This window comes from Macaca fascicularis, chromosome 10 (genome assembly GCF_037993035.2).
Source record: "Macaca fascicularis isolate 582-1 chromosome 10, T2T-MFA8v1.1".
NCBI classification, from domain to species: domain Eukaryota; kingdom Metazoa; phylum Chordata; class Mammalia; order Primates; family Cercopithecidae; genus Macaca; species Macaca fascicularis.
Window position 1 is genome coordinate 81,758,283 of NC_088384.1, and position 18,464 is coordinate 81,776,746.

An 18,464-nucleotide genomic window follows, 5' to 3' on the forward strand; every position below is an offset into this window, starting at 1 on the left:
TCATGTACTCACTTTGCCATCATAATTCAATCACAAAGAAATTTTGGCCAGGCATGGTGGCTTACGCCTGTAATCCCAGCACTTTAGGAGGCCGAGGCAGGTGGATCACGAGGTCAGGAGATCGAGATCATCCTGGCTAACATGTGAAACCCCGTCTCTACTAAAAATTCAAAAAATTAGCTGGGCATGGTGGCGGGCATCTGTAGTCCTAGCTACTCTGGAGGCTGAGGCAGGAGAATGGTGTGAACCCGGGTGGCGGAGCTTGCAGTGAGCTGAGATTGTGCCACTGCACTCCAGCCCAGACAACAGAGCGAGACTCTGTCTCAAAAAAAAAAAATTTTAACACCAAAAATAATCTCATTATATAGACACTTTTCTGGCAAATTTGCTGTTGAGCAATCTCAACACTAATGTATTGTCTTAATCTTTCTGATTTTGCATTAGTCCAGCAAAAATATGACAGATGTGTTAAATAAGTCTTTTAGATACAGGAGAAAATAAAAAAAGTCCCACACAAAATTGAATATAAACTGTTTTAGATGCTGTACTTCACATGCAGCTGGTTAGAGTAGACCCACAGCTAGATGCCAGGTCACCAGACTCCCAGGCTATGTTCTTACCACTATGTTATTCTGTTTGTAGGCATTTATTTGCTGTTAAAAAATTAAATACCATATATGCTACACATGTTCTTTGATATCTAAAATTTTGAAGTATCTAAAATAATCTGCCGGGCACAGTGGCTCACACCTGTAATCCCAGCGCTTCGGGAGGCCAAGGCAGGTGGATCACCTGAGGTCAGGAGTTTCAGACTGGCCTAGTTAACATGGTGAAACCCATCTACTAAAATACAAAAAATTAGCCAGGTGTGGTGGCAGGCACCTGTAATCCCAGCTACTTGGGAGGCTGAGGCAGGAGAATTGCTTGAACCCCAGAGGTAGAGGTTGCAGTGAACTGAGATTGTGCCACTCTGCTCCATCCTGGGTGACAGAGTGAGACTATGCTTCAAAAATAGTAGTAATAATAATAAAACATAATCTCTGTCAAATTCATTTTGCCCTGAGCATATTTATGTAGATGTCTGGCCTTCATGTTTGTTTAAGACTGGACAAGTCTGTTCTTTGGAGGTTACTAACCAAGTTTCATATTTTCAACATCATTTTCTAGTTACAACTGCCAAAATAATCTGATGGCAAGGTGTCTAGATAATTTAGTTTAGATACACTGATAGCATTTGTCATTTATATAAATTATAACTTTTTTGATTTGTGAGCTTCAGCCTAATCTTTTCATTTGGGGATACATCTTTTCAGGGAGTTATGGTATTTGTTTAGCATCATCACCTTCAAAACAATCTAAAAATCATGGTTTTTCATAGATTTTAGGCAAGTGGATTGACATCCCCAAATGCAATGTAGAATACATGACAAATGTCTTGAATTCATGATGTTGCCTATTGTGTTAGAGTTCACTTTGGATGTTCACTAGTAATGGCGGAAAGGATTTAAGGTTAAGAACCATCTTGGTGTTGGTCAGTTATCACAGGCAGTGCCTGAGACCCCTGCTTTTGCTGCTTAATTTCTTTTGACCTTATTTAATGTAATCATCTAACAGGCTGTCGCTTTGAGTATGACAAAATATGTTTGTGCATTATGCACAAAACATTTTATTGCTACTAATGATAAATTCTTATTTTTAGTAATAATTCTATTTTTTTTTGTTTTCTTATTCTGCTGTCCATCTCACCAAAAACAAAATTTACCACCGACAAACAAAACTCTAGGTTTTAGAGTCTTTGCCAGAAGATGTAGGGTTTAACATTGAAATAAAATGGATCTGCCAACAAAGGGTAAGTAATTCTCTGTGCCGCACATTCTGTACTCTCTATGCCCTTTCTAAAAAATTCTTTCATTCCTGTCTTTGTATTTTAATGGAATAAGCTAAAATGAAATCTCATTGTGGCTTCCTCCATCAAGCACAATGCTTTTGGATCCTTTAAATAAAACATATCTTACATTCATGCTAGTATGTGAGTACTTCAGATTAATGATGATGATTGTAGAAATTTCAGTTTACATGTGTCTTGTGTGAACAATATGGTTTTGGGGAGATACTTATAAAGTGGACAGTCACATCTCTTGGATTTAGTTTTTACTTTCTTATTTCCCATCTAATAACATGTTTTAAATAATTTTCTAAGCAGTTTTCTGTTGTTAACAGTAGCTAGTAATAATTACTCAGAAAAAAAATTTTTTTGCAGTTGTGTTTTAAATCACTTCCAAATTTAGTCAATTTTTTGTTCAACAAATGTTTTTCAAAAAGCTGCTATGGGCCAGGCATTTTCCAAGTGCTTGGGACAAGCAGTGCACAAAAGAGAATAAGGCCTTGGCTTCCTGGGACTTACATTTCAGTTGTGGAAAACAATTAGCTAACTATTGAATATATCAGAGAGAATATGTGCAAATTGATGGGATGCATGTCAAGGGGCTTGGGGTAGGGTGTGGGGTGTTGAAAGTAGTTAATTCAGATGTCATGATTGGGCATTGAGCAATACCCTTGAATTTGTTTCAGTCAGAATAATCTGTAATTGCCCTCAAATCATGCTGTTTATGACAAGCTGGTCCTTATTAATGTAGTGAATGCTCGACTAAGGTTACCCTAATAATGTGATTTTTAGTTTTCTGAGCTTCCAGAATTATTTCAGTGACTAACACTTAAAACATTTAACATTTGAATGTCAATAGAGCTGGCTTGGTGTCTTGGCTATGTTTATTGAATTATTTTAATTAATTTTTGGTTACTTGATATGCCCAAGACCCAAAGAATGAGACTTTTAAACTGGTAATAATTAATAGGGACATTTTATTTATTTGTTAGCAGATGACATGTCCTATAATTTATGGAAATAAAATCATAGCGAACTGCAATATTCTAGAGTTTTAGCTTTTATTTTAACTTTAATAATGCAAAAGTGTATTGATGATATAGTTAATAGTTACTTGCTTTTTGTATGAGAGTCTCTGTATCTGAATTATGACCTGTGTCATCACTAAATAGCTTTGTGATCTTGGGCCAGTCACTTAATCTTTTCAGGTTTCATCATCTGTAAAATAATAGTTGGACTAGATGCTGTCAGGGCTTCTTTCTATCATAGCTTGCCAGAATAAAAACAGAGTTTCTAGCACTGTGGTTTTAGGGTGTGCAGTGACTTTTATTTTGCTTTCTGTTTCACATAGGATGGAATGTGGGATGGTAACTTATCAACATATTTTGACATGAATCTTTTTTTGGATATAATTTTAAAAACTGTTTTAGAAAATTCTGGGAAGAGGAGAATAGTGTTTTCTTCATTTGATGCAGATATTTGCACAATGTGAGTAATACCCAGTGTTTTTTCCTATACTCTTAGAATGTGTCTAGGACTTAAGGTACCAGTCTGGAGCTGGGGTAGTTGTCCAGCTTTCCCTCGATCTGTCCTCTCAAATCATGTCAGGTTGTGTGTCCTCATGTTGTTTTCTGACTGCTTGCTAGGGTGCCTACTACTCCTGTGAAGTCCACACCTCCTGGGTCCTAGAACCTTACACCCTTTTATTTTACAGGCAGGTCATATACTTCTTACCATATTGTAAGCTCCCAAGGGATTTATCACTGACAATTTCTGAGAATATTTTAGCTCTTGTATAGAAAAAATTTAAATTTGTATTTATCTTTTATTTTAAAAAAAATTGTTTTTGAGATAGGATCTCACTCTGTCACCGAGGCTGCAGTGGTGCAACGATGACTCACTGCAGCCCTGACCTCTTGCACGCAAGCAGTCCTCCTGCCTTGGCCTCTTGAGTAGCTGGACTGCATGTGCATGCCATTAAGACTGGCTAATTTTGTATTTTTTGTAGAAATGAGGTCTCTTCATGTTTCCCAGGCTAGTGTCAAACTCTTAGGCTCAAGTGACCTTCCTGCCTTGGCTTTCCAAAGTGTTTGGATTATAGGCATGAGCCATTGCACTGTACCTGGCCTGAAAGGCAACACATGTTAATGGTGGTTTTATCTGAGTAATGGGACTATGCTCCTTTGTTTTCTTTCTTAAAAAAAAAATCTATTTATTTGAGACAGAATCTTGTTCTGTTGCCCAGGTTGGAGTGCAGTGGCGTGATCTTGGCTCACTGCAACTTCTGCCTTCAGGGTTCAAGCGATCTTGTGCCCCAGCCTCCTCAGTAGCTGGGATTACAGGCCTGTGCATGATACTTGGCTAATTTTTGTATTTTTAGTAGAGACAGGGTTTCACCATGTCGTTCAGGCTGGTCTTGAACTCCTGACCGCAAGTGCTCTGCCCACCTTGGCCTCCCAAAGTGTTGGGATTACAGGTGTGAGCCACCGCGCCCAACCTCGTTTGTTTTCTTTTTACTTTTAGTGTTTTCTAAAATTTCAAAAAGGAATATTACAGTTACTCCCCATTGAAAGGTATTTTTTAAATTGTTTCTTTTCAGGGTTCGGCAAAAGCAGAACAAATATCCCATACTATTTTTAACTCAAGGAAAATCTGAGATTTATCCCGAACTCATGGACCTCAGATCTCGGACAACCCCCATTGCAATGAGCTTTGCACAGTTCGAAAATCTACTGGTAAGTTATATTTGAATTTTTATCTTTTTAATTTTCTATTTTTATTGTAGAGGAGTAGTAAAGATTTCATATTACTTTACACATCTAATGGTTAACGTTTTGACTAAACTGTAGCAAACAAGTGGCTCTACTTAAAAGCGAGGATATTAGATCTCAGAATGAAAAACAAATTAAGTGCAAAATTTGTTACAGGCATACATTACATTTTTTCGTTTAACTTTCTGAATAGATTTTATGAATAATCTAAAAATGGTTAGACTGTATGCCTTTTAAAAAATATTATTCCCATTTTACAGATGAATGTAAACTTGTTTTGATAGAGCATTCCATTAGTAAATTTTTTTGACTGCACATTCAATATGTATGTTTATAAATTATGTATATATTAATATATTGTGAATATATTTATATATGAAGTGTCCGTTAAAAAGAATAAGATAAAATAATTGAAAGAAAAAACATTTTCTTTTCCTGCCTACTGTACTTTGGAGTGTGAGCATTTAGCTTTGCAGTTAATGTTTCTTTTTCATGCACAACTAATTTTTCTTCTTCTAGGGGATAAATGCACATACTGAAGACTTGCTCAGAAACCCGTCCTATATTCAAGAGGCAAAAGCTAAGGGACTAGTCATATTCTGCTGGGGTGATGACACCAATGATCCTGAAAACAGAAGGAAATTGAAGGAACTTGGAGTTAATGGTCTAATTTATGATAGGTATTTGTTTTTCATGAACAATTTTCATGGAATTTAGAAGTATAGATTTCATCTTATGAAATTATAAATAAAATTGAACTTAGTTAAGTTAAAATTCTGCAGTTCAGCCTGAGGTTATCTTGACATTTGCTTGTGGGTGTTTTCAAAGTTTGAAGGATAGCTGAATCACTTGGGAAGCTTGTTAAGGATTCAGATGACTGGGCCCTAACTCAGATATATATGCTAAATCATCCTGGGGGTGAGGGTGGACTTCCAGCCCTTAGACCTCTTTTCTGTCTATACCGACTTTTTCAGTGCTGTCATCCAATTCTGTGGCTTTTCGTAACTTTATATGTTCCCAAACTTATGTACCTCCAACTCAGACCATTCCTTAGACCTCTGTAGACTTTTATATCCAGGTATTGACACCTGTTCCTCTTACAGTCTTCCTGATTTCAGTATAAGTAACAATTCAGACCACATTCTTAGTCTTCCATGACTCTCTTCTTTATTTCATACCCCAAATCCAGTCAGATAGAAAATCTTTTTGTTCTGTCATCAAAATATATCCTGAATCATCTACTCACCAAGTTAACTGTTGTCACTCAAGTAAAGCAGCTCATCTTTGGTGTGGATTGTTGAGGTAGTCTGCCCCCTGGTGACTGCCTCTTCCCTTAAGGGTCAGGCTGTTTGTTCTTAGTACAGCAGCCAGAGGGAAGCTTTTAAGACCTATATTTGATCATGTTGCTACTTAAAAGTCTCCCACGGTTTTCTGTGTCACCTAAAGGAAAAGCTGAAGTCTGAGGGCCTTATACGAGCCAATCTGCCACCCCACCACCTTCTAACCCTCTTTCCCTCTCTGACCTTCCACAAAATTCCCCCATCTGCTGTTTTCCCATTCTTCGGAGAAAGACTTCCGTAACAATTTAAATGTCACCTCAGTGAGGACTTTCTTGAATCACCGATTTCAAATAACAGCCTCTATTCACAGTGCACTTCCTGACTTGTCTCCATATCATTTATCATCATCTGACACACCACATATGCTGTGTTATATTTTACTTGTTTTTTCTCCCTAGCCCCTTTCCTCCATCCTCCTTGGTACTAATGCACACATGCAAATGAGAATATAGGCTCCATGAGGAGGGCAAGGCTGTTTGCCTGATTTGTTCATTGCTATTGAGGTTAGAACAATGTGGGGCACCCAGTAGGGATTCAAATAATTTATTGAACAAATCCTTTTTTTTTCCATCAGCTTCCTTGGCAGCCACTCATCTGAGAGACAAAAAGGTTTCTTTAGTATAAAGACATGTGGGGTCAGAAGGGATGTCATTTACTCAGCTGAGGGATTAGCAGACTTGCTCATACAGGTGTACCTCAGCGATAGTGAAGGCTGGGATCCAGACCACCACAGCAAAGCAAGTCCCAAATCTTTTGGTTTCCCAGTGCATATAAATGTTATGTTTAGGCCAGGCGCCGTGGCTCACGCCTATAATCCCAGCACTTTGGGAGGCTGAGGTGGGCAGATCACGAGGTCAGGAGTTTGAGACCAGCCTGACCAACATGGTGAAACCCTGTCTCTACTAAAAACACAAAAATTAGCCAGGTATGGTGGTGGTGTACGCCTGTAATCCCAGCTACTCAGGGGGCTGAGGCAGGAGGAAGGAGAATCGCTTGAACCCAGGAGGCAGAGGTTGCAGTGAGCCGAGATGGTGCCACTGCACTCCAGTCTGGGTGACAGAGTGAGACTCTTTCTAAACAAAAGTTATGTTTATACTACATTGTAGTTTACCAAGTGTACAGTAGCGTTGTGTCTGAGAAAACACAGTATGTATCTTAATTTTAAAATATGTTATTACTAAGAAATGCTGACAGTCTGCCTTCAGCAAATCATAATCGTGTTGCTGCTGGGGGGTCTTGCCTTGAGGTCGATGGCTGCTGACTGATTAGGGTGGTGGTTGCTGAAGGTTGAGGTGGCTGTGGCAATTTCTTAAAATAAGACAGAAATGAAGTTTGCTGCACCAATGGACTCTTTCTTTTACACAGTATTTCTCTGTTGCACGTGATGGTGTTTAAGAGCATTTTTCACCCACAATAAAACATCTTTTTTGTTTGTTTGTTTTTGCTTTTTTGAGACAGAGTCTCACTCTGTCATCCCGGCTGGAGTGCAGTGGCATGATCTCAGCTCACTGCAACCCCCACCTCCCGGGTTGAAGCAATTCTTCTGCCTCAGCCTCCCTGGTAGTTGGGATTACAGGCACACGTCTGCCACCATGCCCGGCTAATTTTTGTATTTTTACTAGAGACGGGGTTTCACCATGTTGGCCAGGCTGATCTTGAACTCCTGATCCCAAGTGATCCACCCACCTTGGACTCCCAAAGTGCTGAAATTACAGGCATGAGCCACCGTGCCCTGCCAAAACATTTTTATTTATTTTTATTTTATTATTATTATTTTTTTTTCGAGATGGAGTCTTGCTCTGTCACCCAGGCTGCAGTGCAATGGCACAGTCTCGGCTCACTGCAAGCTCCGCCTCCCAGGTTCAAGTGATTCTCCTTCCTCAGCCTCCCGAGTAGCTGGGACTCCAGGCATGCACAACCACATGCAGCTAATTTTTATATTTTTGGTAGCGACAGGTTTCACTATATTGGCCAGGCTATTCTCGAATTGCTGACCTCAGGTGATCTGCCTGCCTTTACCTCCTAAAGTGCTGGGATTACAGGTGGCCACCACTCCCGGCCCCACAGTAGTACATCTTTAAATTGGAGTCCATCTTCTCAAACCCTGCTGCTGCTTTATTAACTGAGTTTATGTAATATTCTAAATATCTTGTCATTGAAACAATGTTCAGAGCATCTTTGTTGGGAGTGGATTTATCTCAGAAAACCATTTTCTTTCCTCATCCATAAGAAACAACTCCTCGTCTGTTAAAGTTTTATCATGAAATTGTAGCAATTCAGTCGCATCTTTAGGTTCCATTTCTATTTCTAGGTCTCTTTCTATTTCCACCACATCTGCCATGACTTCTTCCACTGAAGTCTTGAAACCCTTTGTCATGTATGAGGATTGGCATCAGCTTCTACCAAATGCCTGTTAATGTTGATATTTTGATCTTGCCCCATGAATCAGAAATGTTCTTAATGGTATCTGGAATGATGAAAAGTTTTCAGTTTACCTTGCCAAGATCCTTCAGAAGAATCACTGTCTGTGGCAGCTACAGTCTTTAAAATGTATTTCTAAGGTAATGATACTTGAAAGTCAAAGTGACTCCTTGATCCATGGGCTGCAGAATGGATTTTGTGTTAACAGGTATGAAAACAACAATCTTTGTTAGAGCTCTTGGGTGACCAGGTGCATTGTCAATGAACAGTAATATTTTGAAAAGTATCTTTTTTCTTCCTGAGCTGTAGGTCTCAACCATGGGCTTAAAATATTCAGTAAACCATGCTGTGTACAGATGTGTTGTTATCCAGACTTTGTTGCATTTCTGGAGCACAGACAGAGTAGATTTAGCGTAATTCTGAAGGGCCCTACAATTTTCAGTGTTATTTAACTGTTGGGTTCCAACTTTTTTCTGCAATTTCTTTACCTCTCTCAGCCTTGATAGAACTGAAGAGAGTTAAGCCCTTTGAATTAGGTTTGGCTTAAGGGAATGTTTTGGCTGGTTTGATCTTCTGTCCAGGCCATTAAAACTTTCTCCTCATCAGCAGTAAGGCTGCTTTGCTTGCTTTTCATTGTTGTGTTCACTGTAGTAGCACTTTCAATTTCCTTCAAGGACTTTTCCTTTGTATTCATAACTTGGTTAACAGTTTGGTGCAAGAGGCCCAGCTTTCAGCCTATCTTAGTTTTTAACATGCCTTCCTCACTAATCTTAATCATTTCTAGTTTTTGATTTAAATGGAAAGATTTAAGACTCTTCCTTTCACCTGAACTCTTAGATGCCATTGTAAGGTTAATTGGCCTGATTTCAATATGGATGTGTCTCTGGGCATAGGGAGGCCAGAGGAGAGGCAGAAAGATAGGGGAGAGGCTGGTCATTGGAGCAGTCAGAACACACTGATTTATGGGTACGATTCGTGGCACCTCGAAACAGTTACAATAGTGTCATTGAAGATTACTAATCACAGATCACCATATCAGATAGAATCATAATGAGGAACTTTGAAATATTGTGGGAATTGTCAAAATGTGACACAGACATGAAGTGAGCACATGCTGTTGGGAAAATGGCACCAACAGATTTGCTGAGTGCAGGGTGGTCACAAAGCTTCAATTCGTAAGAAACACAGTATCTGAAAAGCGCATGTGGGGCACGGTGGTTCATGCCTGTAATCCCAGCACTTTGGGAGGAGACCCCATCTCATATAAAATAAAATTAAATTATAAGAAATTAAAAAAAAAAAAGATGAAGTGCAGTAAAATGAAGATTGCCTGTGCTTGAGAAGTGTTACACAAAGAGTAAGTGATAAAATCTTACTAGGCCTGCTCTAAACAATACTTTCCTTGGATTTGGTTCATATTACTCTTCTTCCCATAAAGTTGTATTCCTTTCTTAATAAAGCTTGTTTTCCTTCCAGTATTTTGTCTCAAATAGTTTGGTTTTAAAATTGTAGTCCCAGTAAATCCTACCTACCTGCCTTTTAAACTATTTGGTTAATTTTGCATGAAATAGCATGTGTGACTCATAGTGCTCTTCAACGTTTCCAGCTAATTTAATTAAAATTTTAAATTAATAATTTGGAACAAGTACTGGCTTTAGCAAATTTTTGAATGTATATGGTTATATGTGTATTTTTGTTACAAGGAATGATTACAAATATTTTCTGGCAAGGAAGTGTATTATGAGGTTATACCATTTATGGTTTTGTAGAGTATACAAATTTCAGGCAGATCCTTCATCTTAGGGGCTTTACTTGGTTGAAATCAAATGTTGACATGTAATGGAGAAGAGGATGATATATGATATAACAAGTGCTCCAGAAAGTTCTTCCTGGCTTGGAGCTTTAAAGAAGAAGAATTGAGTTGGAATTTGGGGAGTGGTTATGTTTACTTTGACAACATTTGTATTCTAGGCAGAGGCAAGAGTGTAAATCAAGGCACGACTCTGTTGAGGGTTTCAGGGAGGTGGCCAGGCACTGGATTCCTAATAGGGTCTGAGGGAGGGGTAAGGTGGGTTGTGTTGAGTTGGTTTTTACCCTCAAAAAGTTTTTTTTTTTTTTATTCAAAAAAGTATGTGTATATAGTTTTAAAATTCAAATAGTTTGATAAGTCTTATAATAAAAAAAAAATTTCTTGTACCTATTTCTTCCATTGTCTCTGGCCGAGACCCTGTCCCCTCGTATCTTTATTATCTGGCTTTTCTGGCATTTACCTCTATTTCTAAATAATCTGCTTATGCTATTTTTTCCATTATCAAATTTAGACGTCATATAGAAGGTTTTGAATGATTAGTGACTTGGAGCCTTTGAGGCATTTTGGATTGGAGAGAGGTGTGGTGAGAGTGTGTGAGTGTGTATTTTCAGTTGTCAAACACTAAACTGCTACATATCATTTTCTGGTATTTTGTTTGGGAAATTTGCACTTACGATGATGAGTAAGAGGCCATTCTTTTCATTTTTTTGAGACAGTGTCTTGCTCTGTCACCCAGGTTGGAGTGCAGTGGCACTATCTTGGCTAACTGCAACCTGAGTTCAAGTGATTCTCCTGCCCCAGCTGTAGTTTTATATAGTTTCAAGCTTTAATTATACTTTATAAAACTTGTAATTATGTTTTTAAAGTTAACCTATATTGTTGCATGTAGCTATACCTTACTTGCTTTTCATGGTCGTATTAATATTCCATTGTTGTCTTTACCACAACTTATACTGTCTTTTAGGAACATTTAGGTTGCTGCCAAGTAATTGCTATTTTATAGTGTTGCTGTGAACATTATTGATAGTACAGTGACTTTTAAACCTTTTTGCACCCAACCTATTTTATGTGGCAACCCAGTACACAGATAAGGTATATTTACGAGTATGTACCTGAAACAATTCCAAGTATCCTTTAGATACTTCCTGTTCATGCATGTACCTCTTTATATGTGTGCACTTAAATGCCAGTCTTAACTTTCTGAACTGATTGTGTGACCTGCTAGGTCTCTAGCTCAGCACATCTGCCTGTGGGTCAGGCATTGGAAGTATAGCAGGAGTGGGCTATCCTGTATTTCCTGGTTCTTCACTCATTGTAGCCTGTTACCAGTTCTCAGGAGTAGGCCAAAGCATTTTAATCCTACAGGTAACGTGGAAACTTAATCAGCACACGGTTAGACCATATTTAGGTAATATGCCAGTTCAGGCTCATGAGGGCACTCTGTTCTTAGGTTAACATAGCTGCTAGAGTGACAGTGTCTCTCTCGGAGTAATAGCCCTCAACACATCTGCCTGTCCACTGGGCTGCTCCAGTAGGTTGATTGTGCACAGCTGTCATCCTGAGCGCTGCCATTCTCTGTGTTAGATCTCCCGTTTCCTGTAGCTCATATTTTTTTCTCTCTTGGTTCAATGAGTTTTACGGAACATGTCTTTCAGCATCTTAAGAAAGGTGGACACAGGAGGTAAATGTTTTTGAGGTCTTATGTGTCCAGAAATGTCGTGGCTGTGTATAAAACTCTGTGTTAGAAATACTTTAGAATTTTAGAAACATTCTCCATCATCTTACCATTCCAGTGTTGCTGTTGAGTGTGAAGCCATCTTGATTATGTTCTCACATGTAATTTGTGTTTCCTGTTTAGAAGCTTTGAGGGTCTTCCTTTTATTACCAGTGTTCTGAAATTCTATAGAGATGCGTTTTCTTGTGGGTCTGGTTTTGCCCACTTTGCTGGACACTTGGTAACCCTTTTAGTCTGTCAATACATGTTCTTAAACATGGGAAAATTTTTTCAAAAATATTTCTTTTGATTCTTGTCCCCTTCAATTTTCTGGATTTTTTTTTTTTTTTTTTTTTTTTTCCTTTATAGAAGTCTTTTTGTTTGAATCAAATAGCTCTTGGACCAGATTTTTCATTTTTGTCTTTTTTTTTTTTTTTTTTTTGCTTCATTTGAAAGATTTTGTCAGTCTTACTTTCTACTCATTCTGTTGAGCTTTTCTGTTTTTTGTTTGTTTTGTTTTGTTTTGTTGTTTTGAGACAGTCTCTATCATTCAGGCTGGGGTGCAGTGATGCGATCTGAGCTCACTGCAACCTCTGTCTCCTGGGTTCAAGCAAATTCTCATGCCTCAGCCTCCCGAGTAGCTGGGCCTACAGGCGCACACCGCCATGCCTGGCTGATTTTTCGTATTTTAGTAGAGACAGGGTTTTGCCATGTTGCCCAGGCTAGTCTTGAACTCTTGAGCTCAGGCAATTTTCCTGCCTTGTCCTCCCAAAGTGCTGGGATTACCGGAGTGAGCCACCCTCTCTGGCCTCTGTTGAGTTTTTCATGTCTACTATTGTGTGTTTAATTTCCAATGACTGTCTTTTTTTCTCTGAATGTAGTTTTTTCCGTATGTTTAGCATCCTATTCTCATTTAATGAACATGCTATTTCCCTGAAGTCATTAAGGATTTTTTTTTTTTTTTTTTTGAGACGGGGTCTCTCGCTCTGCTGCCCAGGTTGGAGTGCAGTGGCACAATCTCAGCTCACTGCTCCCTTGACTTCCTGAGTTCTAGTCCTCCCACCTCAGTGAATGAGACTTCTCTTACATCTTAGCAACATTTGGATGGAAATCACGTTTAAATCCAGTCCACTCTAGTAGTTTTTGAAGAGGCTTTGATTCAGCTCCAAAATCTCGATTGCTTGACTTGGTCTCTTATGAGAATACTCAGAAGGTGTCTTCTTAAACAACAAACCTATTTTTAGTGGCAGAACTGTTTTAGTAGCTATGTCTGCGTGGGACTGATAACCAGTCACTATGTTTGGAGGAAGTCCTAACCTTTCCTTGTATACCCTCCCAAATGTGTAAGGGCTTCTCTGTTTTCACATTCAGTAGTCCATACTGCTGTCTTATCACCTTTAGCTCTAACATTAACAACAGCTTTACATACATCATCACTCTAGTCATTAAAAGATTCTCCAATAAGGCCCAGTAGAGTCTCTAGCCAAAAGTGATCGAGGTCCCTTTGTCTCTGCTGTTTGTTCAATGTAGATTAGCCATCATCCACTCCGTTTGTTTTTCTTATCTTCCCACGTAGGCTCAATACCATCCTTAAAAAGTGAGTAGTCACAGCCAGGCATTAAATTACTAGACAACTAGATATGGTTGTATAGAGCCCGAAAGTCTTCAACAAGATCAAACTTAGAGATCAGCGGCAAGTGTGCTTGCCAAGTTTTGCTTTTATCATTTTTAAAAAAACCAGAGTGCCCGTCTGTTCTGTAGAGGATGTTTGATGTAGTGTTCTGGGTTAGCAACCTCCTGATTAGATTCTGTTTTCTCCTCTTCCACGGGGGGATTAGGAGTAGGGGTGGTTTCTGGTTTGACAGTCGCCGTCTTAGATCGATCTGCTCCTGCTTTTAACTCCGCTCTTCGTGTTTCCTACCACTGGCCTGTGAGCCAGCCTTTTCAGTTATCTCACTGACAAACTTTTAGTTCTTATTTATCCATCTGTTTTCCAACTTTCAAAATGTTGTAGCTTTGTCTCTTGGATTTTTCTCATACTTACGTATTTTATTAAAAAGAATCTCTTTGTTTTATTTTCAGTGGAATGTAGGGAGAGAGCGAAGTTAGATGCTTCTGTTCTGTCTCGATACCTTGATGCAGAGGTCATTTTTCATTCTCTTAGATATGTCTTTAATTAGTAGAAACTCTGTTCTAAAACAGTCAGATATTTAATAGAGTCATATTTTTTATCATGTTTAAATAATTCTTTCCTACTGTGATGTCATAAAGATTCTCTGATACTACATAGTTGCCTGGCTTACATAGTGACCTGGCTGTCACATTCAGGCACAGGAGGCCATCCTTTCTCTGCAGATGGGCAGTGCCAGTGTCAGATCACCGGAGGCTCTTTCAGAGTTCTCCACTCTGGATGCATCTGGCGTTATGGAGCAGCTTTAGAGCAGTTCCCACGCTGGTGAGCAGTCTTCTTATCTTGATCTTTAGTGACTTTGAAGTCAGAACAGTCAGTTTTTTTTAGATTTCCATTTGTTTAAAAACAAAAAAAGCGAGTTGGAGGGCAAATACTTTAAGCTAGATCACAAGTAAACTAGACGTTTCATTTTCTGATTCAGTTGCTTTATGTTGAGCTCCATTGCATCCGGGATACAAAAGGGCAGTGCTGCTATTCTGGATTATTGGAAAGACTGGGAAGAAGAGAAATTTAAAAAAATAGAATGGATACTTTCATCTTTAAGACAAAACAAAAACTCTGATGTGGATGTTCCAGGCATTCTGTAAATCTTATGAAAAGGTTGAGTCAGGCAGGTCTTAGGTAAACCATAAAATTACAGTATTTTATGTATTTTGTATTTGTTTCATCATAGGATATATGATTGGATGCCTGAACAACCAAATATATTCCAAGTGGAGCAATTGGAACGCCTGAAGCAAGAATTGCCAGAGCTTAAGAGCTGTTTGTGTCCCACTGTTAGCCGCTTTGTCCCCTCATCTTTGTGTGGGGATCCTGATATCCACGTGGATGCCAACGGCATTGATAACGTGGAGAATGCTTAGTTTTTATTGCACAGAGGTCATTTTGGGGGCATGCACCGCTGTTCTGGGTATTCATTTTTCATCATTGAGCATTGTTGATCTATGCCTTTTGGGCTTCTCAGTTCAATGAAGCAATAATGAAGTATTTAACTCTTTCACTACAGTTCTTGCAAGTATGCTCTTTAAATTACTTGGCCAGGTATAATTGCCAGTCAGTCTCTTTATAGTGAGAAAATTTATTGGTTGGTAACATAAATATTTTAAACTAAATATATAAATCTATAATGTTAAGCAAATGTTCATTAAAAGCGTAGCACTTTGAAATTATATAAATAGCTCATATTTACACTTACAGCTTTTCATTTGATCAGGTCTGAAATCTTTAGCACTTAAGGAAAATGACTATGCATAATTATACCTGACCATGGAAAAAATAAGTACCTCAAATGCATGCATTTGCACTGGTGATTCCAACTGCACAAATTTTTGTGCCATCTTGTATATAGGTATTTTTTACATGGGTTGACATGCACACAACACCATTTTCATTCAGTATGAACCTTGAGGCTGTTGCCATTTTTCCACTTAACCAAACCAGCCTGAAGTTAAACCTTGAAACTTGTTTCATAAATCTTTCAAAAGTTGTTTTACATCAATGTTAAAATTTCAAAATGCTGCAGGGTAATTTAATGTATAAAATATTAGTAAGTTAAAGTATGTATTGCATACTTAGTAGAATAGATCACAACATACAAATTCAATTCAGTGCATGCTTTAGGTGTTAAGCATGGGATTGTACATGTTTACTGTTAGGTCCTTGCATCTGTGGTGCTAGGTGAGTATGAGAAGATGTCAAGGACTGGACGTATTTTGTTGCCTAAAAAAAAAAAAAGGCTGTAATTTTGTGTGTCTGTCACTACCTATTACACACTGTTGCTTTGTGGGTTTGTTTTGTATATGTGTGTGTTGTACAGTAGTTAAATTTCAATGCAGAAAAATAAATGTCCTGAATTCTCATATTAGTATTCTTTATTGTATATCATGCATGTAATTTATTTAGAAATGTAGAAGGTCTTACTAAATGTATATGCATGTGTTTCAGATTATACTAGGATTTCTTGGATTGAAGCAGGTTGTGTTAACTGTAACTTAAAGAATGAATGTTAAATAAAATGATACAGATTTATTTTCTTCATTACAAAATGAAATTTCAAGAAGGTGTTACTTTTGTAGAATGGTTTTATAATATGACAAGAAATTTTAATATAGTGTCTACCCCAAAGGGATGGCTTATTTGCATCTACCTTTTACTGCATGTTTTTCATGAGGCAGTTTATTCATATATTGACATATTTTGGTAGTAGCTGAGAACCTAAGACTTGAAATTACACATTGTGTATTATTTTTTAAGCTAAGCAATGCAATTTTGGTCAGATCTTATTTGTGTGAAGATAGGCTCTGAAATCCTATGGTATTGCATTTGTAACATTGATATTAATGGAAAATAGTTTAGGAAATGGAGTCTTCTGCAAGGGTTCTCTATACCTTTCCCACATTGTATGAGATTTTCCAACATTTTGGTGTGGATTGGGCACTTTTGGAAAACTCCTGAAAAAGAATTAGTTTCCTTCATCTGCAGACCTTTGTCCAATACGGTTACCATTTCTTTATGGTAACTCGATTAGCCGTTTGTGTTTGTTTCTAGTCCTGCTCCTTTGCTCCTCTCCTTTGCCTTCCCAATGCTGGCTCCATTTTGAAGACTCGAGGACAGAGGGGAAGCAGATCATAAAGAGAAAAAGGAGACAGAAGAAAGGATGAAGGAAGGAGGTCATGGGGAGTGTGGCTTCTGAGCAGTTTAGTTGCTGGGGAGAGCGGACAGTCACTGTCTACAATACAGACAGAACCTTCCTGCTCGCTTTCTGTCCTATCTGTTCCTGACCTTATGAACCAGTGTTAGCTGATGATTAAAACATGACAAGCAGTGGCTCCTTATTTTCACAGGACTAAGTCTGGGCCTTCATATCACTAGCTGTTGCCTTTTGCACCCTGCTTCAGCCACACTGTCCCTGTCACTGGCCCTGGACTTCCTCTCTGTGCCCGTGTGTCCGCTGCCTGGGAGCCCTCTCCTCCCGTAGTCACTTTCTCTCTGCCAAACTCATTGCTTCTTGTGCCCAAGATGTCTGTCCTGAGCCCTCGTGGAAACTCCGGAAAGGATGAATCCATCTTTGTGCTCCATGGCTCGTACCTTGATCAGGCTGTGCATCACAGTCATTCTGGGCAGGCAGAGTTGATCTTTGCTCATCTGCCAGGTTGCGGGCCCTTCAAGGGCAGGGACCTTGTCATAGTCATTTTTATTTTCACAGTGCTTGGAACATGGTGGAAAATGAATGTTGGAATTATTGGAGTAATATAATTTGTATCAAATGTCCTTTTGAATTAAGAGATTTAGTTATGTTTACTAAGAATGTAAACTTTGAATTGGTTTACATTTTGACAGGATGGTTTATTGATGTGAATTTTGAAATGTAGAGGTATAATGTTAAATTATTTTATACTTTATGGAAATCAAGTGAAATGTTTGATAAAATGCCGCCATTGTCCTCTGGTATTTTCTACTCTCTGGAATTATGTACTGTAAATGATCGGATGTAAATGTGAGGCACGCCGCTCACCCCTGTGTGGGAAGTGTGGTGGTACTTCCTGCCACCCACCCACCTCTCTGCCATTACTCCTTGTGACACTTGTCTGTCATCTCCCCTCCAAACTCCAAGCTTACAGCTACCTCAGTACTGCTTTCCTTGTCTGAAACACCTCCTTTGCCTTCCTTCAGTGTCCCGCTCAGGTGCCACCTACTCCATAAAGCTCATCTCAGCTTTTGATCTGAATCGCCATGGAAACATGCAGACAGCCTCTCAGTCTTAACTATTTAATGTTGTAGCTGGGAAAAAACCCAGAGAGGTTCACTGATGTACTGGGTTGGGACTAGGATGTGGGTTTTGTGACTCTGAATCCCATGTTCTCAAACTACGCTGCCTTCCAAAGTCTGGCATTTGTTAGCTCATGCTTCCTTGTAGTCCAGCTTCTTATGTGCCTGTTATATTCTCCAGTAAGATTGTAAGCCCCTTAAGGGCAGGGACGTCTTTGCATCTCCAGCACTGCTATAGTGTTCTTAGTTATGAACTAGATAAATAAATGGTGGTGGCAACAATCCTAGTTTCCTAACTCAGATTGTTTCACGATAAACATACAGTTTTGTATGGCATGCTTGGCCATAATGTCTGGAGTATGTGTGCGCTCACATGTGCGTGTGTGTGTTTGCATGTGTTTGTATGTTTACACATGGAGTTCTCTGTCCTGGTTACTTGGAGTCATGTATTTGATGGATTATGCTAAAACCAATTTTTTGCTCCATGCAGACTGCGGAGAAATACAGGGATAGTTATTCCATTTAAGTGGAAGAATAAGGTACAGTTTTTCCCCCAGGCCTGAT

The 18,464-nt window shown here is 38.8% G+C and overlaps 1 protein-coding gene and 1 pseudogene across 4 annotated transcripts in view; one reads left to right on the top strand and one right to left on the bottom strand.

Annotated features, from left to right (window-relative positions):
* The window catches only part of GPCPD1 (glycerophosphocholine phosphodiesterase 1), a 65,947-nt gene extending 47,765 nt beyond the window's left edge, over positions 1–18,182 (top strand). For all 4 annotated transcript variants that reach the window (XM_045362538.3, XM_005568399.5, XM_074004819.1 and 1 more), the window contains 5 exons: positions 1,784–1,849; positions 3,237–3,373; positions 4,485–4,620; positions 5,176–5,336; positions 14,806–18,182. In XM_045362538.3, coding sequence (XP_045218473.2) covers positions 1,784–1,849; positions 3,237–3,373; positions 4,485–4,620; positions 5,176–5,336; positions 14,806–14,995 — 690 coding nt within the window. In that variant the 3' untranslated portion in view covers positions 14,996–18,182. The remainder of the gene's footprint in view (positions 1–1,783; positions 1,850–3,236; positions 3,374–4,484; positions 4,621–5,175; positions 5,337–14,805) is intronic.
* On the bottom strand, positions 13,163–13,979 carry LOC102128915 (eukaryotic translation initiation factor 4E pseudogene; annotated as a pseudogene).
* Positions 18,183–18,464: the final 282 nt, after the last annotated feature.